This window comes from Rhinichthys klamathensis, unplaced genomic scaffold (assembly GCF_029890125.1).
Source record: "Rhinichthys klamathensis goyatoka isolate OS25496 unplaced genomic scaffold, OSU_Roscu_1.1 h1tg000314l_1, whole genome shotgun sequence".
NCBI classification, from domain to species: Eukaryota; Metazoa; Chordata; class Actinopteri; order Cypriniformes; family Leuciscidae; genus Rhinichthys; species Rhinichthys klamathensis.
Window position 1 is genome coordinate 642109 of NW_026606832.1, and position 23279 is coordinate 665387.

At 44.9% G+C, this 23279-nt stretch overlaps 1 protein-coding gene across 2 annotated transcripts in view; it reads left to right on the top strand.

The window, feature by feature from the left end:
* Nucleotides 1–23279, top strand: part of sez6a (seizure related 6 homolog a) — a 68954-nt gene that overhangs the window by 19043 nt on the left and 26632 nt on the right. For both annotated transcript variants that reach the window (XM_056271273.1, XM_056271272.1), the window contains exon 2: nucleotides 20959–21546. In XM_056271273.1, the coding sequence (XP_056127248.1) occupies nucleotides 20959–21546 (588 nt within the window). The remainder of the gene's footprint in view (nucleotides 1–20958; nucleotides 21547–23279) is intronic.

Below are 23279 nucleotides of genomic sequence, written 5' to 3' on the forward strand. Positions count from 1 at the left end.
TTATGTGGTTTCCCCAAATTTAACTGAAAATTCAACTTTTAATTACTTATGCTGACTCAAAATTATTCAAGCCCCCTGAATAGAATCGCTCACAACAGCACAAATCTGCAAAAAAGGTGTTGTCTCAAGCACACCTGATGCAACTAATCAAGGGCTTCATTAGTTGCACCAGGTGTGCCTGAGCTAGAACACATGAAATATATTAACTGGCTAGGTTTGTTGAGTGTCACGTTTGACTGCATGTTAGAAATATGAGAAATAAGTCAACAGAATGGTCCAAAAAGTAAAGAGAAGATATCATCACCCTTCACAAACAAGGAACAGAATACAAAAAGGCACTAAATGTTCCTTGAGACACTGTTGGAAGCATAGTTTGCAAGTTTAAAGTTTAAAGTTTAAGAAACAGTGGTTACACAACCTGGACGGACTTGGTGGCAACAGTGACTGAGGTTTCATTTTGCACAGTAAGGCGCGTACAGTACTAAACGCATGCGGTTTCCATGCCAGAACTCCAAGACGTACACCACTACTGACCCAAAAGCACATGAAAAGTTCTAAAAAATCATATAAATAAGCCACAGAAGTTTTGGGATTCTGTTCTGTGAAGCAATGAAGCAAAACTGTAACTTTTCGGCCCTATTGATCAGTGGTATGTCTGGAGGAAGAAGAATGAAGCATATGTTGAAAAGAACACACTGTCTACAGTTAAGCATGGTGGGGCTCGGTGATGCTCTGGGGTTGCTTTGCATTCTCTGGCACTGGAAACCTGCAGCGTGTGGAAGGCAAGATGGATTCATTTTTAGTGTCAGGAAATCCTAGGAAACGAGAAAACGTCATGCCGTCAGTAAGGAAGCTGAAGCTTGGGCGTCATTGGACCTTCTAACAGGACAATGATCCCAAGCATTCCTCAAATTCCACCAAGTGGAAGTGATTGAAGAGGAAGTCCTGGAAGATTCTACAGTGGCCAATCTGGCCATAATAGTCACCTGACTTTAACCCCATAGAAAATCTCTGCTGGGATTTGAAGAAGGCGGTTGCAGCACGCAAACCCAAGAAAATTGCTGAACTGGAGGCCATTGCTCATGAAGAATGGGCTAAGATTCCTCAGAAATGCTGCCAGAAGCTGGTGTCTGGTTATACATCTAATTTGCAGCAGATCATAACAGCAAAAGGGTGTTCTACTAAGTACTAAAGATGCTTGCCATGAAGGGGTAGACAATTTTTGAGATCATTAAAAGTTGCATTTTCAGTTGAATTTGGGGAAACCACTTGAAACATTTGTTGTGTTGAGCTATTTCAATTACTTCTGTTTGATTTGTTCATTGCAAACAGCTGAAAGTCTGTAAATTTTGCCAATAAACCTGATTTGCAATGGGGGTTGAATAATTGTACAATTCATATATGAATGATAGTATTACCATATCATGATTTGGTTAATTTCGTACAGTAAGTTCATACCCTGTGTATCTTATTTCAGTTTCCTTTGACAAGTGTCATTCATCTTATGACATAGTACAGAGTATAGACAGCAGTATATGTGAGACAATATTATTAACAAACATGTATCAGCCTTCATTTTCAGGTCCAGAAAACGGCCCATTTTTAACAGGTTTCAGCAAGACAGAAATGCAGTGACCTCTCCTCCATGTGGGAGGAAAGCTGTCTGAACGTCCACGCTTTAATACATTCCACAAGCTGCCAACAATTAAATCATGAGCTTTCAGGTATAACGACACTTTTTCCGCCCAGCTAAGCTGTGTGTCAGAGAAGAGCTGCTAATAAATGAGCTCAGTAAATGATACATGCTGTTCACTAACACCTACACAACACAAGTATGCTTTACTTTGTTTGTCGTTGAGCACAGTAAGTTAACTTTCACTCTCTATCGCTGCTGCCCAAAAGTTGTTTATTATAGAATTTAAACTTGAAAAATTCTCCGCCCAGTGCTATTCCATTTAATGAAGTTTTGGATCTTATGATACAAGGGCTGTTTGGAATGCAAGTGTATATATATGTGTGTGTGTGTATATGTATGTATGTGTGTGTGTGTGTGTGTGTAAGTATGCATGTATATGTGTATGTGTATACAGTGGCGTAACGAGCCAACACCCCTTAATTTACTCATTAATTTCTCCAATTCCTCTTTTCGTTTTCGCTTTTGAAAGCCGTCTGTGTTTGTAATTTGACAACGACTCCATATCGATATTGTCTGTCTCAAGTTCAACGTTTTTACTGTTTTGCATGCAATACGCATGTTCACTTACCATATCCAGGATTCGAATTGGGACCCGGGGATTCCCCAGTCCCAATTCGAAACAAATTACACCAAAATCCATCATTGTTCGTTTCAAACATGTATTTAATGATCAGTACAATATGTTGTTGTCATTATTTATTCAAATAAATTAACGATAAAGTAAAATGCGATCAGACTAAAAGTAGTAAAATGCGATAGGGGGCCCCGGCTGTCAATCAATATCTTCCAGTCACGCGGGCCCCTGATTGGTCCGGGCCCGTAAGCAACCGTGTACCCTGCTTACCGATAGTTACGCCTGTGTGTGTATGTGTGTGTGTCTTTTTAATAGTGAAACTGTATGCAGTAAGCAGCAATGAATATTTAAACAGTATTATGCTACATTGTCACATGTCTCATTAAATTGCATACTTAATTCAGCAAGTTAAATACATATTTTAATTGATTAATTTATAATAAAAAAATATATATAGCTTTACTTCATTCAAGGATTATATAAAAATGTAAAATGTCTTAACATTTTTGAAAAACAATTTTGATAAGACTTCTAAAAATTAAAAAGTGCATTCGATATTACTCCCAACTGTAAATGGAAGGTCAAGTTTGGTGCCGGTGAGCTTGTGCGATGCACTGTCCACTACAGAAATAATTACACCAATTACAGTCTTATTACACAAATTAGTACATTCAACAGAATTCATTCAGAAACTGCTACGGCTGAGATAGTTTATAGTTTAGTTAAAGGTGCACTAAGGTTTGTTGAAAGAGTGGAGATAGGAATAACTGCATGATTTCTCATCTGTAAAGGTCCATTTCAAATCTCAGGGTCACTGTCTGTATCCTGGGACTAAAACAAATTACAAACATTCTCTATCTTTTAAGAACCGAGAGTTTCATCCATCAGTGTCGGCTCTAATATTGCGTTTGTCCGTTGGGCAGGTATAGGGTACCTTTTGTTTTGCACGTTTATGTTTTTAGACATGTTGACTCGCAGCATGCTGCACTCTGACACTTGCCTGCCAAAGCGAATAAAAGCAATTTCAGACTATTTAAACACCTCACCGCTCTCTCTGTCTCAGTGCGGGATTCTCACAGGCAGGAAAAAACGTGCTGGATACTTCAGAGAGTAGCATAGCCTGATTTTAGGCTTATGGCAAAACGATACTCGGTTACTAACGTAACCTCGGTTCTCTCTAGAGAGGGAACGAGTATTGCGTAAGTTTAGCTTACGCTACGGGAAAGATTCATCTTCTCGAGATATTGAAGCCAAAAAATTATCCTAATTTTGTATTCATTGTCAACGCAGTGCAGCAGCTAGCAGACCTAGAGCAGGCAGTCTAGCGTGCTCATTGGCTGTCCTGCAGGCAACTGCTGCAGCCTACCAGTGAGCCCGGCGTGACGTCACGCCCAATGAAGGGTGCTCGCGCCTTCATAGCGTCACAGCCCGCCAGAATGGGCGTGGCTTAGCGTATAAAAGAAGGGGCTCGTAGGCTGAATTCCCTGGTTTTTCGACAACTGAAGCGAAGTCGCTCGTGGCGCGAGCACGGCCGGTTACGCAATACTCGTTCCCTCTCTAGAGAGAACCGAGGTTACGTTAGTAACCGAGTATCGTTCTCTTACGAGAGGTTCTCTCGTATTGCGTAAGTTTAGCTTACGCTACGGGAACACTTTGTCAACGCCGTGCGCGCCAAGCATCCACCATGAGACCCCGAACTTCAGGGGAGCCCAATAAGTGGGAAAAATAAGGTGGCCAGCCATGCGGGCCATCACTTGTATATAAGCACACATAGGGAATACAGAGCAGCGCGGTGGTCTGTATAGGCACATGGCACATACCCTACTGGTGCAGCTCAACCAGGAGAGCTGAGTCACGTGAGAGTGATCTGAGCAGAATATCTGGGCAGAATACACATCCCTTTCAAACTGACAAAAGTTTAGCCTGCAAGGCGGGAACCTCTAGGTTATAAAACCTGACAAAGGTAGACGGGGAGCTCCAGCCCGCCGCTACACATATGTCATGGATAGAGATCCCACTGGACCACGCCCACGACGAGGCAACGCCTCTCGTGGAATGAGCCCTGATACCCAAAGGGCATTGCAGACCTTTTGACGCGTAAGCGGCTGCTACAGCGTCCACTATCCATCTGGACAGGCTCTGTTTCGAGGAGGCGAGACCCTTGGTGCGCCCTCCAAACGAAACAAACAGCTGTTCCGAACGCCTGAAGGAGGCGGAGCGCGTAATGTAAAACCTCAGCGCCCTAACAGGGCAGAGGAGATTCACATCACTTTCGCTGTCAGATGCTGGCAGAGCTGACAGTGAAATGACTTGCGCTCTGAATGGAGTGCCCATCACTTTAGGGACATAGCCATGTCTAGGTCTGAGGATGACTTTAGAGTCATTCGGCCCGAACTCCAGACATGATGCGCTGACAGACAGCGCGTGCAGGTCCCCCACACGTTTTACTGACGACAGTGCAATCAGAAAAACGGTTTTTAGTGATAGATATTTCAACCCCACGGAGTCCAGTGGTTCAAATGGAAAAGCTTTCAGGGCCTCGAGGACCAATGAAAGATCCCACACAGGAACCGACGGGGGGCGCGGCGGGTTCATCCTTCTAGCTCCTCTAAGGAAGCGGATGACCAGCTCATGTCTTCCCAATGACTGGCCGTGCGTCGGCTCTGCGAACGCTGCCACGGCCGCCACATACACTTTGAGCGTGGATGGGGACCTCCCCTTATCCAACATCTCTTGTAGGAAAGTGAGCAGATGCGCCACCCCGCATGTCCGCGGGTCCAGACCTCTGTCGGTGCACCCTCTGGAGAACACCGACCACTTAGACGCGTAGAGCCTTCTCGTGGAAGGAGCTCTAGCCTGTGTGATTGTGTTCATCACTCCTTCTGGCAGGGTAACGAGTACCCGTTGATCAACCATGCGTGCAGAGACCAGCGCTCTGGATAGGGATGCCAGATCGTGCCGCGAGCCTGAGAGAGGAGATCTGCCCTCACCGGGATCGGCCACGGAGCTGTGCGTGACAGCTGTGTCAGTTCCGGGAACCAAATCTGATTCTCCCATCGCGGGGCTATGAGGAGCACCGAGTGGCGTGCTTCCCTGATTCTCTTGAACACTTGAGGTAACAGAGAGACCGGAGGGAAAGCATAAAGCGGGAGGCTGGGCCAAACCTGGGCCAGCGCGTCCTCGTCTTTCGTAAAGAATATCGGACATTGAGCGTTGTCTTTTGACGGAAATAGGTCGACCTCCGCTCTGCCGAATAGGCGCCACAGTTTCTGGACCGTTTGTGGGTGCAGGGACCATTCCCCTGGGGGAACATTGTCCCTGGACAGTTTGTCTGGGCCGTCGTTCAAATGGCCAGGCACGTGCGTCGCCCTCAGCGAACGCAGGTGCATCTGAGACCACATAAGGAGGCGTTCCGCCAGATTGCAGAGATTCCTGGATCTGACACCGCCCTGACGGTTGACATAGGATACCACAGACATGTTGTCCGAGCGGACAAGAACATGTTGGTCCTGTATGAACGGGAGGAAGCACTTCAGTGCGTTCTCGACCGCTAACATCTCCAGACAGTTTATGTGGAAACACTTCTCTTGATCTGACCACTGGCCGAAGGCCGGTCTGTGACTTTTCGGTAAGAGATGGTTCCCATCATCACTCCCTGCTGGTACAAGTCGGCTACTAACCAGGGCTGCAGAGCCGCTATGCAGGTCTGAGTCACTCTGATTTTCTGGCCGCCAGACACCCAAGCTCGGCAAGACGCGCGAGCATTCAACCAGCGCTGGAGCGGGCGCATGCGCAGTAGGCCCAGCTGAAGGACCGCTGCAGCTGACGCCATACAGCCTGTTCTGAATTCTCCATGTTTAGCATAATAACGGAGATGCACAGAATCAGCGCTGTACGTCATTGAATAGTGCGCAACCAGCGCAGTGGCGGAGCCTACGCTGATTTAGTAGTCTGAGAATAAGCGTAGCACTATAGAGTTGCATCAGCCGTTCTGACTGGAAAGTTTGCGGGATTGCTTGCATTATAAGGACATTGTACGAGTAACAGATAAGTAAGTCCAGTGTTATTTGAATATTAATGTTATATTGCAAGTGTATTTGTTTTAGATAGTGTTTTTTCGCCTATATTAAAGTGACTGTTTTGCCGCACGTGAATTGGACGCTGTATTATATGCCGTCAATCCTTTGAAGTTTGAGTAGCGATCGTTATAACTTGTATAAGGAATATTTTGTGCAATAATATTTTATGCCAAGTTTCTCATTTAGATCTACAATGTAACACTTACGTGATTTATGTTGATTGTTATTTTCTTTCATTGTTTTAGAAAAACCTTGCACATGTCTATCCATGTTGATGCCAAAGCAATCATTAAAAGGCTATCATCTATCCATGACTCTGAGTTCTCTGACAAGAACACTGTGGCGGTCAGTGCGCATTGAACTAGCTATATCCAAAATCTAACATGGTCCTTCGAGCCGGAGGCTGACTACTACAGATATGTCATTGCATGATGAGAACCCGTCCAGTTCAGAGCAATCAGCTGGGAGACCGGTGAGACGGAGTACACTTCCTAAGCACTTGGAGGACTATGTTATGGACTATAACCTTTCAAGGTCAACTAGTCCCCCACTAAGCTCACTAGAAACACATACAGTGCCTTCAGCAGTAAATCGAGCTGTGGACAGAACATTATCCTTGCCGAGTATGTCTACACCAGTACGTAGAACAGAACAAGTTCAATCAACTGATAAAATGTCCCTGAGAAAATTGATGGAAAACATCTCTGCAGCTGAGATGGAGGAGTCAGCTGAGATTGCACAGCTTACAAGCAGACTGTCTCTTTATGAGAAAAGGCAGCAGCGTCGACAGGATATGTTAAAACGCATTAATGATTTCCTACTGGACGAGGAAGCAGATAACCTCTCACTCCAAGAAGCAGATATAGCATCTCAGAAGGGAGCACTTTCCCCTGAGTCCGTTCATAACATTACCTCGACTGCTCCACACTTCACAAAGACACCGGTTGACTTTGCAAAATCTCCGCCTGATATAATGAGCCCTACACAAAGGGGAGCCGAATTACCTCCGATCTCACAAGTTCCTGTTATACGAAACGTGGCACAGGGTACCATAGAAGCTCAGTCTGCCCAGCAAACGCTTGCACTGAATAATATGAGTTCAGTTGACTCAATTCCATCATCATGCTTTGTGTCTCCACAACTCCCTATAGTTTCTGATACTGCCTTACAAGGACATTCACTCCTACAAAGGCAGTATGAAGATAAGTCACCTCCGGAACTTAGAAGGTCCTTAGGAGTTGAGGGTGGCCCCTTTTTGTCCCAGCAGCAATGGGTCACTAATCCTCAGACTGCAATACATACGATGCAACACTCTGTACCTTCCGTTTATGCTGGCTGCCGTCCTAATTATCCTAGTGCCTACCCAGCACAGCCTAGTTATGCTGGTGCACATGGTGTTCACTACCCAGCACAACAAGTAACTTGGCCACAATATGGTAATTGTCAGACAGCTCCTCCACCTCCCATTAATTTATATGGAGCGCCAAAACCTTCCATACCAGACTTTGCTGTAGACAGTGAAAGGGATTTCGCCAATCTGAAACTAGCTTTGGATAATCTACTAGACCCACATCCTGAGCTGTCAGAGAAATACAAATATCACGTGCTTCTAGAACATCTTAAATTTCCAGAGGCTCAAATGATTGGACAGTCTTGTCGACATGAAGCTCGGCCATATACAGCAGCAATGCAGGCCCTACAGTTGCATTATGGACAGCCACATCAATTAGCACAGAGCGAAATAGCAGCCATACTCAACGCTCCAGATGTGAAGGTCGGTGAAGCTAGTAGTTTCCAGTCATTTGCCTTAAGGATTCATCTTCTTGTGAGTATGTTGCTGTCCCTGGAGGGCCAGAGAGGCATTGAACTCAGCTGTTGTTCCCATGTAGACCGGCTCCTTAGCAAACTACCCAAGTATCTCAGAGACAATTTCATTGAGTTCTTACAAATGCAAGGCAAGTTGAATGTCGCCAGCCTCAATCCATATAATCTTCAGGACTTTTCTGGTTGGCTGCAGAGTAAAGCTCAACAACAGCGTCTATCCAGTAGACTAGTTGAACGTTATCAAAAGGAGAAATCCTCCTACTCACTTCAGGGAAAGGATTCAACCCGATCGAAAAGACAGAATGCTTCAGTCTACCATGGTACAGAATCCCCAAGTGTCAAATCATCTAAGCCTGTATCTCAGCCCTCTCAATGGAAGAAATCCAAAGTCCATTGCCTATTCTGCCACAGCAAAGAGCATTACATAACCCAGTGCGCAGAAATAAAGGAGCAATCTACAGAAACCCTCATGCAATGGATAGCAGAAGGGAAACGGTGCTGGAAATGCGGCCGTTCCCATCATCCAGAGGACTGTAATTTGAAGAAACCATGTGGAATCTGTGGGGAGATACATCTCCAAGTCCTCCATGGAATCGCTGAACAGCGATCCAAGACTAAGCACACCAGTGCATTAAACAGTAGGATCTATCTCACACCTTCCAGTCCCTCAGGTCGAGTACTACTGAAAGTTGTGCCGGTGCTTCTACATCATGAGGACAGAACAATTGAGACCTTTGCGATATTAGATGACGGAGCTGAACGTACCATGCTGCTACCTGCCGCTGCTCAACAGCTTAAGCTGGAAGGGAAGGAGGAAACTTTAGCCTTACGTACTATCCGTCCTGATGTCACATTCCTGACTGGCTTAGTTGTTACCTTTGATGTGTCCTCCAGAAGCAATCCAGTAGTCAAGTACAGAATCCAGAATGCCTTCACTGCAGATGGATTAGATCTTGTGGAACAGAGCTACCCAGTGAAAGCTCTTCAACGTCGACATGTCCACTTGAGAGATATTCCATTGCAGTCATTCAAGAATGTTCAGCCCTTGTTGCTGATTGGCTCAGATAATAGCTCTCTGATTACTGCAGTGGAAACAATTCATGTAGACACTCAGATTGGACCAGTTGCAGTCCGTACAAGACTTGGGTGGACTCTTCAAGGTCCTGAAGGTCTTTCAAATCGGTCAACTTCCACTCATCAGAGTTATTTTATTACCGCTGCAGCAGCCTATGACACCCTCTTTAGAGACGTAGAGCGACTGTGGAAGTTAGATGCTCTACCTAACCGCAGTGAAAAGCTGTTAACTCGATCTAAACAGGACCAAGAAACTATTGAGATCCTAGATGGCAAGACCTGCAGGGTGTTAATCGATGGAATTCAGCGCTATGCTGCTCCCTTGTTAAGAACTGATAATTCCACCAAGTTCCGTGCTCCTCAGGAGTCTGTTCTTGCCAATCTCCGCAGTACCGAAAGGAGACTACGGGATCAACCAGAGAAGGCAGCCGACTATCAATGTGAGATGAATAGACTTATTCAAGCAGGTTACGTCAAGGAGATCACAGTTAAAGAAGCGAATGAATCGGAGGAATCCTGGTACCTGCCACATCATCTCGTCTACCATAATAGTAAGGCACGTCTGGTGTTCAATTGTTCATTCGTCTACAAAGGTACTTCACTCAACGAGCAGCTCCTGCCAGGACCAAACCTGGGACCATCCCTGCTCGGGGTCTTACTGCGATTTCGACAGCACTGTGTTGCGATCAGTGGAGACATCAAGGGTATGTTTCACCAGGTTCGACTGTTACCTGAGGACAGACCCTTACTGAGATTCCTTTGGCGGGATTTACTACGGGAGATCCCGCCGAAAGTATATGAATGGCAGGTGCTACCGTTCGGGACAACCAGCAGTCCTTGCTGTGCTATCTATGCACTACAAAAGCACGTCAAAGAACACCCACGCAGCACTACTAACCTCATCCAGTCTGTCGAATCTGGTTTCTACGTTGATAATTGTCTGGAGAGTCTACCTACTGCTGAAGCAGCCAAGACTAGAGTGGATGACTTGCGTGCAATACTGGCGGATGGCGGATTTGAAATTAGGCAGTGGACGAGCAACCGATCATCAGTAGTGGCTCACTTACCATCTGATGCTAGATCCCAGGACATGGAACTGTGGCTTGAACACAATCGGTGTGACCCTCAAGAACCCGCATTAGGACTTTGCTGGAATTGTAGAACAGACACACTGGGTTACAAGTACCGACCTATCAAACATTCAGCACTAACAATGCGTACAGTTTACAAGATACTAGCGAGTCAGTATGACCCTTTGGGTTTCATCACGCCTTTTACCACCAGAGCCAAGATTCTCATACAGCAGCTATGGTCAAAGAAAAGAGATTGGGATGACCCAGACCTCCCTGCAGACCTGCGTGAGTCTTGGAATGTCTGGGAGAGTGAATTACCACACCTCAGCTCAGTTTCAATCCAGCGTTGCTATGTTCCTGAAGCAATGGATAATCCTGAACATGAGCACCACCTTCATGTTTTCTGTGATGCGTCGGAAAGGGCGTATGGAGCGGTAGCATACCTCTCTACAACTTATGAGGGCACGACCAATGTCTCCTTCATAATGGCCAGGTCAAAAGTGGCTCCAAAACGTCAACAGACCATACCACGGTTAGAGTTGTGCGCAGCGCTGGTTGGAGCACAGCTGACAAAACTAATCCATACAGAATTGTCATTCTGCTTGAATCAGACCACGCTATGGACAGACTCTACAACTGTTCTAGAATGGCTACAATCAGAGTCATGCCGGTTCAAGGTATTTGTCGGCACACGTGTATCCGAAATACAAGAACTGACAGATCAGCGATCATGGCGTTATGTTGACTCACTTAATAACCCAGCTGATGACTTGACAAGGGGCAAAACACTTCTAGAGCTTACTAGACCGAGCAGATGGAGTAATGGGCCGTCTTTCCTCTTGCAAGCTTCAGATGAATGGCCTAAGAGACCAACCATCACTCAGCCACATAAGTCCAACGAACTAAAAGGTCTGACTTTCTGTAGTTTTGCATCGGTACCACAAAATATTCCAGACGCAAACCAGTTTGATTCATGGAAGGACCTTGTCGAGGCTGTACGTCAGCAATGCCATGGGGCGGCAGAGCCAAACCAGACTCAATTGATTAACAGTTACCGTGAAGCAGAAGCTATTCTGCTGCGAGCTTGCCAAGAACAAAGTTTTCCTGAAGAGCTTGTTTCTCTGAGGGCAGGCCAGCCAGTTCATAGCAGCAGCAGACTCAGAAATCTATCACCAGAGCTGGACCAAACAACAGGCCTCATAAGAGTCGGTGGGAGGCTACGGCAGTTACAGCATGTCAGTGACCTTGATATTCATCCCATTGTCCTCGACCCTCGTCATTCAGCTACTATGCTTCTAATTAAAGACTATGATGAACAGCTGCTACATGCTGGATCTGAGAGATTATTTGCAGAAATCAGAAGACAGTATTGGATCTTGCGAGGTCGACAAGTCATTAAAAAGTACCAACTTCACTGCACAGAATGTCAGAGATGGAGAGCACAGCCTAAAGTTCCTCAAATGGCAGATCTGCCCAAGGCTCGTCTACGCATCTTCCGCCCACCTTTCTTCTCAACAGGCGTTGATTGTTTTGGGCCATTCATTTCCAAGATAGGCAGACGAAATGAGAAACGGTGGGGAGTGATTTTTAAGTGCCTGACGACACGTGCCATTCATTTGGATCTCCTTAATTCACTGGATACAGATGCCTTCCTACTAGCCCTCCGCAGGTTCATTGCCCGGCGAGGCAAACCAGCAGAACTCCTTTCAGATCAAGGCACGAATTTTAAAGGAGCTGACAGGGAACTCCAAACAGCTTTCAAGGAATTGGAACCGCAGCTTCAACAACAATTGGCAAATTACCAAATTGATTTCAAATTCAATCCCCCTAATGCACCGCACTTTGGAGGAGCATGGGAGCGGGAGATTCGCTCTATCAAGAGTGCACTCCAGGTCGCTGTGGGAGCTCAATCATTGTCGGAAGATGTACTTCACACCATCCTAGTTGAAGTGGAAGGGATCCTCAATTCCAAGCCTCTAGGGTATGTTTCAGCTGACGTAGCTAACCCCGACCCTATAACACCAAATATGCTTCTCATGGGGCGGCGGGACGCTTCTTTGCCACAAGCCGTTTACGCTCCGGAGACTATAGGAAGACGTAGATGGCGGCATTGTCAGAACTTAATAGACCAGTTTTGGATCCGTTATCTACGAGATTACCTGCCAACCCTTCATCCCCGCTACAAATGGCAGCATCCAACAGAGCCCCTTGCACTGGATACCGTGGTAATGATAATTGACCCCAACCTACCACGAGCCCGGTGGCCTGTAGGTCGTGTGGTGAAACTCCTTCCAAGCAGAGATGACTGTGTACGAACTGTTGAAATTCAAGTACGGGATAAAATCTACACACGACCTGTAGCCCGTCTTATCCCACTTCCCGGACTGCCAGATAATACAGAAAATCCGCAAACATAAAGAATTCTACTAATCACATTTGCTTCTCAAATGTGGGGGCGGCTGTTCTGAATTCTCCATGTTTAGCATAATAACGGAGATGCACAGAATCAGCGCTGTACGTCATTGAATAGTGCGCAACCAGCGCAGTGGCGGAGCCTACGCTGATTTAGTAGTCTGAGAATAAGCGTAGCACTATAGAGTTGCATCAGCCGTTCTGACTGGAAAGTTTGCGGGATTGCTTGCATTATAAGGACATTGTACGAGTAACAGATAAGTAAGTCCAGTGTTATTTGAATATTAATGTTATATTGCAAGTGTATTTGTTTTAGATAGTGTTTTTTCGCCTATATTAAAGTGACTGTTTTGCCGCACGTGAATTGGACGCTGTATTATATGCCGTCAATCCTTTGAAGTTTGAGTAGCGATCGTTATAACTTGTATAAGGAATATTTTGTGCAATAATATTTTATGCCAAGTTTCTCATTTAGATCTACAATGTAACACTTACGTGATTTATGTTGATTGTTATTTTCTTTCATTGTTTTAGAAAAACCTTGCACATGTCTATCCATGTTGATGCCAAAGCAATCATTAAAAGGCTATCATCTATCCATGACTCTGAGTTCTCTGACAAGAACACTGTGGCGGTCAGTGCGCATTGAACTAGCTATATCCAAAATCTAACACAGCCCAACATCCTTTGAAATGTTTTCAGAGGGAGAAAGCTGCCCTTCTGGAAAGATGCGGCTAGGTGTCGAACACGGCGCGCGCGCTGCGTCGATAAACATGCCGTCATAGTCACCGAGTCCAGTTCTATTCCTAAAAAGGAAATTGACTGGCTGGGCGTTAATGAGCTCTTGGTCCAGTTGACCGTGAGACCCAAGCTTTCCAGGTGACTGAGAAGCACTGTTCTGTGAGACATCAGTTCTGTCTCTGACTGTGCCAATATCAGCCAATCGTCCAGGTAGTTCATTATTCGCAGCCCCTGACTTCTCAGGGGGGCGAGCGCCGCGTCCATGCACTTCGTAAATGTACGGGGTGCTAGAGACAGGCCGAACGGCAGGACGGTGTATTGATATACCTGACCGTCGAAGGCGAATCTCAAAAATCGCCTGTGACGGGGTATTATCTGAATCTGAAAATAGGCATCCTTCAGATCTAGAGAAATAAACCAGTCCCTCGGGCGAACGTGCGCGAGGATTTTTCTGGTCGTAAGCATTTTGAACGGTCTTTTCGCAAGCACCTTGTTCAAATGTCTCAGATCGAGGATGGGCCTGAAGGCTCCGTCCTTCTTGGGTACGAGAAAATATCGGCTGTAAAAGCCTGACTCGCTCAGAGAAGGCGGTACCCTTTCTATTGCCCCTTTGCACAGCAGCTTTGCTATTTCTGCGTGAAGTAGGTGTGCTACTTCCGCATTCACTATCGTCGCGGTCCGGGCTCGGAAGCGCGGGGGACGGCGAATGAATTGAAGTGTATAGCCATGCTTTATTGTGCTCAGCACTCATTCTGAAACCCTTGGGATAGCTTCCCATGCAGCTACGTGAGCCGCTAGGGGGCAAATGGCCTCCAGGTTCAGATCGCCGCCATTCGCGGGCTTGTGAAAACTGAACCGGAGCCGAAAGCGTGGCGCGCGCGCTCTCGGTTCTGGGCAATGGCTGCTCGCTGAAAACCGAAACCGGCTGATTTATGTGGGATGTCCCAATCATAAGGGATGGGGAACATTCTCTTTCCACTTTTTGTCGCGCAAGCAGCGCTCTGGGCGGAGAAGCTTTCTGTAAGCGTGAACGCGTGTGCGCAGGCACGAGACTTACAAGTGTATTTGACGCCCCGATCGAATAGGATGGGGAGCGTCTTATTAACGCCCTGCGCCTTGTGATAACACTTAGACGCGCGGGCGGCGCCCGGGGAGAAGTGTGTGTTAGTAAGCGTGAACGCTCTCTGGCGGGCACGAGACTTACATTCATAACCTGCTTCATTGACCGTGTTACAGAGCGGGCAGACAGTGGGCACAAACCTGTGGACACATTTCTTACACTCAACACTCGAGCGGCTTTTCTGCACTTCATGAGAGTGTGCTCTGTGAGTGACACGGAACGTGTTGTGCTTGTGTGTAGGGGTGAACACTGGGGCGTGGGCACTTTCACTACACTTAAGACACCAACGGCGTGAGCCGGATAACCAGACACTATACTCTTTTGAGATTTCTCTGGGTCGCCGTGAAGACGGCGTATGTGTGCAGGCGAGAGGGTAAATGAACCGGCTCGTTGGCTGCTAAATGGACCACTGCAGTAGCCTGTTTGAAGGGGACTGACAGGGAAATAAACTTTGACGGCGGTCCGGCCGCAGCGGGACACGCGCGTCTTTCTCTCTCATAGTTTGATATGAGTCTTTAGTGATAGAGCGGGCAGAAAAATAGGCGTGGGCACGAACTCGTGGACACATATCCTACGTTCAACACTCGAGCGGTTTCCCGCTTTAAGGGAGTGGGCTCTGTTCTGTGAATAACACGGGAAGTGTTGTGCTTGTGTGTAGGGGTGAACACCGAGATGTGGGCACCTTTCTACACTAAAAAACACCATCGGCGTGAGCCGGATCCGAAAACGGCGGCTTGCTGAGGAGAGCCGCATAAATTTTATCTGCTGCGGGAGCCAGGATCGAACACGGGTCTCTGGCGCGAAAGCTTAAGGTTTAGCCACTGAGCCACATGGGGAAACAACGTAAGCTTTAGTTGGCGCGAGCAGATAAGAGAGAGAGCGTCATCACAGTTTTCGTGTGCGTGTCGGCATTGTCTGCAGGCGTGCGTGTTATAACAGGCTCTCTACTGCAGTATAGACATTACCAGCCGCTCGAACTAGGAGGAGCTGGAAAATGTTTGAGAAAAAGAGGGGGTTTGTCAAGCCTCGGCGGGACAAAAAACCACTCTTTCCTTCTTTCGCCGGTGACGCATGCGCTCGGGGCGCGCGCTCGCTTTCTGTACGTAAGAAAGCTGGTCGCGCGAGCTGCATAAATTTTATCTGCTGCGAGAGCCGGGATCGAACACGGGTCTCTGGCGCGAAAGCTTAGAGTTTAGCCACTGAGCCACGGGGGAAACAACGTAAACTTTAGTTGGCGCAAGCAGATAAGAGAGAGAGCGTCATCACAGTTTTCGTGTGCGTGTCGCTCGGGGCGCGCGCTCGCTTTCTGTATGTAAGAAAGCTGGTCGCGAGCTCAGAGAGGAGAGCTGCATAAATTGTATCTGCTGCGAGAGCCGGGATCGAACACGGGTCTCTGGCGCGAAAGCTTAGAGTTTAGCCACTGAGCCACGGGGGAAACAACGTAAGCTTAAGTAGCGCGAGCAGATAACAAAGAGCGCGCGCGGCAGCTTCCTTGTAACGTAAAGGAAGCTAGCCGCGGTTAGAACAGCAGTCCATTGTGGCGTGTCCCTCGACCTCATCCTCGGACGCGACGGCAGTGAGGCTCGTGAGCGGCAGCTGCGCGTCGGTGAAGGGAGGCGGGGAAGGTGAAAAAGCGAGGCTCGAGGGAGGCTTTCCGGCGAGCGCGTCGCTGTGGCTACAGGCTCCGGCTGCCTTTGGGAACGGCGCTTATCACTGTGCGGTCCCACAAAGGGCGGAGTGACTGCTTCTGCGGGGGCGCGGTAGCTTCCTTGTAACGTAAAGGAAGCTAGCCGCGGTTAGAACAGCAGTCCCTTGTGGCGTGTCCCTCAACCTCATCCTCAGACGCGACGGCAGTGAGGCTCGTGAGCGCCAGCTGCGCGTCGGTGAAGAGAGGCGGGGAAGGCGAGAGCGAGGCTCGAGGGAGGTTCTCCGGCGAGCGCGTCGCTGTGGCCACAGGTTCCGGCTGTCCACAGGAAGTGCGAGGCATCTTGAAAAAGACGCTCGCTGCTCTTTTAGGAGTAAGAGAAAAGAGAATACAACAACAATGTAAAAAGGATACGTCGCCGGATAGCGTAGCTCGCACGGATGGCTGAAGGTGGCGAAGACGGCCGGCTTCCTCAGCGCTGTCCTGGCTGGCTGTTCGCTGTCTCGACGGCGACGGTGGCTTCCCTCAATCCAGCGATGCGAAGAGCTCGCTGAAGAGTCGAAAAATCAGGGAATTCAGCCTACGAGCCCCTTCTTTTATACGCTAAGCCACGCCCATTCTGGCGGGCTGTGACGCTATGAAGGCGCGAGCACCCTTCATTGGGCGTGACGTCACGCCGGGCTCACTGGTAGGCTGCAGCAGTTGCCTGCAGGGCAGCCAATGAGCACGCTAGACTGCCTGCTCTAGGTCTGCTAGCTGCTGCACTGCGTTGACAAACAAAATTAGGATAATTTTTTGGCTTCAATATCTCGAGAAGATGAATCTTTCCCGTAGCGTAAGCTAAACTTACGCAATACGAGAGAACCTCTCGTAAGAGAACAGGAAGAAACCACTTGATTGACATGTAAAGCGGCCAACAACAGTTTGATTTGTTTTTGTGTAAAGTGCCATTTAGGGGAGGGGGTTATCTAAAATAGATCTTAGTGCATGTATCATCTTGAGGAGAAGGACACTATATAGGGTGTATTGTGCCTTTAAAGGTGGTATTTATTTTCAGAAATGCACTGGGATTAGTCTTTCCATGTCACAGTCTATAAAGCACGGTTGAATTACCTCTTTAAGAGATTAATGTCTGTCTACAGCCTCTGGTTTAATCTGACTGGATGGTCTGATATTGTGGCTTTGCGAAGCAGCTGTTTATTGCCACTGGAATGATCTGATCACACTTCCATTACAGAAAGTGTCATCTTGATAAATGGGATTCACTCTGGAGTGACATGTGCATGTGTGTTCTTAATAGGAGAGAGATTGTGAGGTCAGGGCTTGATTTACAGCTATTTTAACACTTCAAACGTGTTCATATTAGGAAAGTGATTTGAGGATTAAATGATGCATTTGGCCTGTAAACAGTTTATGCACCCAGATTTATTGTGGGATTTATGTTCTCGGAGAACACAATACGATATGTTTTTATGTTTACATTTAAATTTTTGTTTTGTTGTGTTTTTATATCATTTTTATAGTTTAGTTTTTATTGTTTTAAATATTTCTATATAGCTTTCATTTAAATAACTTATTTTATTTCAGTTAGTTGTGAAGGCACATTTTTTTATTATAAAATATTTTTAATATTTTTAGTTAAAGATGTTATATTTCATGACTTTAATGGCTGTCAATGAAGAATGGCAGATGGTGTTAACTTACAATATTTACTAAATGGCTCATGCTATATCCTTCTGAATAAACCTGGTTAAAGCCTAAGCTGGTTTACTAGTCGTACTTTAAGCGGGTCTCCCAGCTGGTTTTCAGCTGGACTTGGTTTGTGATAATGGATAAGGATTTAAACAAGTACAGAAACCAATAAGACAAAGAAACATCCCGAGATGCGCCCAATGGAGATTTCAGCTTTCTGGCCTCTAACAACATTTTCCACAAAATCAACAAAATTATTACAATCCACAACTGATTCTCTTAATTCAGCCTTCCACCAATGTTCACTGGCACATCACTATACAGACTGATTACATTCAATAATAAAGCAGAGCTGTTGCTCCTGCTGAGAGTTTAACTGTGAGCTGGTCTTTAGAAGCAGTCTATAAATCCTGTCAGTGATGTTCCTTTTTATCTCTTTCTGTCTTCTTCATTGTGTCGCCAAGCTATATCCTGTTAGAACACACTGTCATCTAGTTCCCCAATTAGGGAGTAAAACATACACTCGCGATCTCATGCTGTTTGAATGCAGAAATAACAGAAGGTCTCAGAGGTATCTGCTCTTCTGAGGTTCACAATCTGCTTAGGACTTTGTTTTGAAGCCGTTCATGAGATGTATAGGAGATTCTATGAAAATAAACAGTGATGATTGTCTCTTGCCACAAAGCATTTTAAAAATAAAAATCTGTCCTCATTTACTCACCTTCATGTTGTTCCAAACCCCACCTGATTTTCTTTCTTCATGTGGAACATAAAGAGGATTTTGAGATTTGAGAGCTAGGGTTAAAAAAACAAAAAAAACTCATGAGTTGGGAATGACATGAGGGTGAATAAATGATGACAGAAGTTACATTTTTAGGTGAACTTTCTCTTTAAGGGTACGTTTACACAACAACGATGTATTAAAAACGGAAAAAAATGTCTTTGTGTTTTTTGCGTACAGATGACAACGTTGTCAAAACTATACCCATTCACATGGATTCACGAAAATGATTAAAAACACTGTATTATGAATGCCAGGCCAGTAGTTGACAATGTCACTTTGTAAAGAAACACTACACGCCTATAGACTGAACGGTTGCACTTTATTTTACAGTTTGTGTACTTACAGTGCACTTACCTAAGAAAATACTGGTTACTGTAAGGTAATAGTTTAGGGGTAGGTTAGTACCTAGTTATTACCCAGTTATTGTAACTATAAGTACATACTATGTACATGGGGAACAGGACTGTAAAATAAAGTGCTACTGACTGAACACGTAATACACATGTGCATGACGTCACAGTTTTCACAAATTTGCGTATAGTTTACACAGAGACTATAATGGTATAGTTTTCGAAAACTTGTCTTTTGAAATCCATTTTTAAAAGTTTGTGTTTTCAGGCCAAAACACATAAAAAGTTTTCAGTTTTAAGTTGAAAACGCCGTTGTGAAACTTATTTAGTGAAAACACAATTATAAGAAGCAGAATCAGGGTATTAGTGCACTTGCGTGTTTGTATAAGAGGGAGACTGTACATCTGTGTTTGAATTTTCCTCAAGCCAGACATTGTTAACGTCCCAGTGGAGAGTTTCTGTAATCCAGTAGGAATGATTACAAAGAGACAGATGATCTGACAGCAGTTCAGTGCAACGTTTCCCTCACACATCTCAATAATGGAAGCACTTCTTGACAGACAAAACACAGCTCCAGATGTTGTTTTCAGCACAGCAATGTCGCACTAGCAGATTTTTTTAATTTTTTTGATGGGTAACTGGAAAACAAAAGGATTTCCTTCACACCTGAAATATTATAAATATCTCAACAAGACAAGCAGAAAGATGCCAACATTTGCAGTGATTGGAAATGCTCAATAGCTGCTTCATTTTTGTAGCCAAGACTTTAAGGTATACGTTCCTATACAGAAATTGACTTTCAACAATAAGCCTATACCCTGAGAAATATTCACTGGCAGAAAAAGTGTGACAACTCTCGTATATTTAAAAAAAATGTATTATTACAATTAGACTTTCCAGCCAGTGATTACCAAGCATTTTCAATGTATGGAAAAGAACAGATTTGACATTTTGATAACTAACTAACTTTCATATTACACAGAAAATAGGTCATTCAAGTTCTCCATTTAGACTCGATGATCTTTATAAAGGTCATTTATTTTATTTTTTGCTTTCTTTTTTTAACAATCATGCAACAATTTTGTTTGTTGAAGTTTAAAATCCACTTGGCTCAAAGATCTGAGGGGAGCACATGCAGTTTGAATGGCATGATGCATAAAGATCGATCAATAACAGTCCCTGACATTCCCATAATGACTGTTTTTGATCAAACTGGACTTTTTATCTTTTTATTAGACATGCTTTTAAGAATATTTGTGTCTGAATGACATTTAAATGACTCACTTCCTCTCAGTGGCGAATGAGGACTGTGTTTCTGATTACAGTTTGTTTCTGATCATAAACATTTGTTGAGATTTTTAGGCCTGAAGTGCTGGCTGTCATTATACAGCTCACTCTCTCTCTCTCTCTCTCTCTCTCTGAACCCTTCTGAGAGCTCTTCTGTCTAGTGAGGTATGTTAATCTTAAGATGAAAGATGTTCTGTAATTGCCTTACACTTTCTTTTGCCTGAAAGATGCTGCTGTTCTTCAGTACTGAGGATCACAGTAATATTGAACCTCTTGTGTCACTAATTCCTTTGCAGGGAAGCATTGCCTTAATATGCTCAAAAATAGAATATTCAAATGGAGTCACAACTTTATGTAATTACTTATAAAGCATCTGAAGAGCATCAAATTCAGCTGTCATCCTTAAATAATTGGAGAATAAGCACTATATATATATATATATATATATATATATATATAACAAATAAACAATAGTCTACAAAACAAATATTTTAACTAATCTCCAAAAAGGGAACTTGGGGGTCTGTGGAGACCAGTTTAAAAAGCCCTGACTTATAGGCTAAGTTTGTCTAATACTAATTTTCAATCTGTTTGGATTTTTTTGCAGAAGATGGAACCATACAAACTCGGAGAGGAGGAGAGTCAGAATCAGAGAAAGAGTTTGACCCTTTCACCAGTAAACAGGAGCCACCAACTGACATCCAGCAGCTCACAACAGATGCAGTACCAATCCTCCCCAACCTAAGACTGCTTAAACTCCACTCAGCTCTGCTGACCAAGAGCTTCGAGGGAGATCAGCAGTTTTTTAAAGAGGCACCACACACGGTGCCAACAGTCTCTACCTCTACATCTAACACTGAACATTCACTTCTGGTGCCTCAGGAGGATTCAGCAATCTTCTCTGACCTTGCGACCACATTGACCATGACTACGGCAACATCTGTCGAACAAAGAAGACCCAGCAAAAGCCGTAGTAGAACATCAGAGAAGATAGCAGTCACCTCTCAACCTCTCACAAACCCCACCATTCCTCCCACAAGCACCAGTCAAATAACAACTCTCATCACAACAACAAGGAAAGCCTTTGGCAAGGAAACTACTTTGCCACCACTGTCTCTGTCAACTTCACTTAAGAAAGAACCACAAAGGCCAGAAGGGAAAACCACATCGGGGTACTCCTCTGAGACATATTCAGGTACATTTATGATGGATGGATGGATGTATATGGACAAATGGATGGATAGATGGATGGATGTATATGGACAAATGGATGGATAGATGGATGGATGTATATGGACGGATGGATGGATAGATGGATGCATATGGACGGTTGGATGGATAGATGGATGGATGTATATGAACAAATGGATGGATAGATGGATGGATGTATATGGACGGATGGATGGATAGATGGATGCATATGGACAAATGGATGGATAGATGGATGGATTTATATGGACAAATGGATGGATAGATGGATGGATGTATATGGACGGATGGATGGATAGATGGATGCATATGGACAGATGGATGGATGCATATAGACGGATATGGACAAATGGATGGATGGATGGATGTGTATAGACGGGTGGATGGATGGATATATTTGGATGGATGAATGGATGGATGCATATGGACGGATGGATATATTTGGATGGATGAATGGATGGATGGATGGATAGGTGCATATGGACGGATGGATGAATGGATATATATTATGGACAAATGGATGGATGGATGCATATGGACGGATAGATGTATGGATATATGCAGTATATATAGATGATGGATGGATGGATGGATGAATGGATATGGATGGATGGATATGAATGGTAGGGCTGCACGATTAAGTGCAACGAAACCGCAACGCGATTTGCGATTTTTTTATGCGCAACTTGTCAGTGCAGTGGCTGATCGGTAGTAAATGCTGCTTCATCTGAACGCCAGAGGGCGCTCTCACGCAGACACGCCAAGTATGCCCCGCAACAGAAGTACAATTATTGTACTTCTGTTGCGGGGCATATTTGGCGTGTACTACAAAAACACACATAATTCCAAGAAATCCCTGTCAGGCTCAGGCATCATCGCTGTAGCTGAATAAACAGAAGATTTAAACACTTTGAATGATTGTTGATTAAACATGACTTATAAATACACGACTGCCTTATTCTGTGTAAGAAGCCACATCCTCTAACAGAAGGATGCTCAACTGTCGTTATGAAGTGAGTTAGGAGTAAAGCATTATTAAATGTTGTCTTTTGTTGGACAGGAGGTTCATAAATGATTCTCATGTTTAAAAAGATGTTTTGACGTGCGGTGCTTTTTCAAATGCACACTATAAGTGACTCAAACTCACAGTGCTTTCAGATGGAGCAGCGTTTAAGAGCCGCGTACATTAGTGACACCATCTGCGCTTAAAAAACAATCGCAGCCTTTGTGATTTCAAAATCGCGATAAGCCAAAAAAAGTTTTTAGTTTTTAGAGATTACATGGAAATTGCGATTATTCGTGCAGCCCTAATGAATGGGTATGTATGTATGTATGTATGGATGGATGTATGTATGCAGTGGCGTACGTTTGATTTTGAAATTGGTGGGGACGGGGACATCAATAAATATATTTTAAGTTTTGATTGAAATTATTGCTAGGGATATATCAGTGTCACTGGATATTGTTAGGGACACGTCCCTAGCGTCCCTACTAAATTCTACGCCCCTGTATGTATGGATGGATGGATGGAGCGATACGGATGGTTATATACACAGTATATACCTGTATATATAGCTAGATTTGGAAATAGAGATAAAGATTGATAGACAGACAGAGACTGTAGACAGATATATGTGCTTGACGTGTCTCTACTTTGAAGCAATGTATTGAACTCTATGACAATGCACAGGCGTCAGAGCTAATGAAGGATTAGTGCAC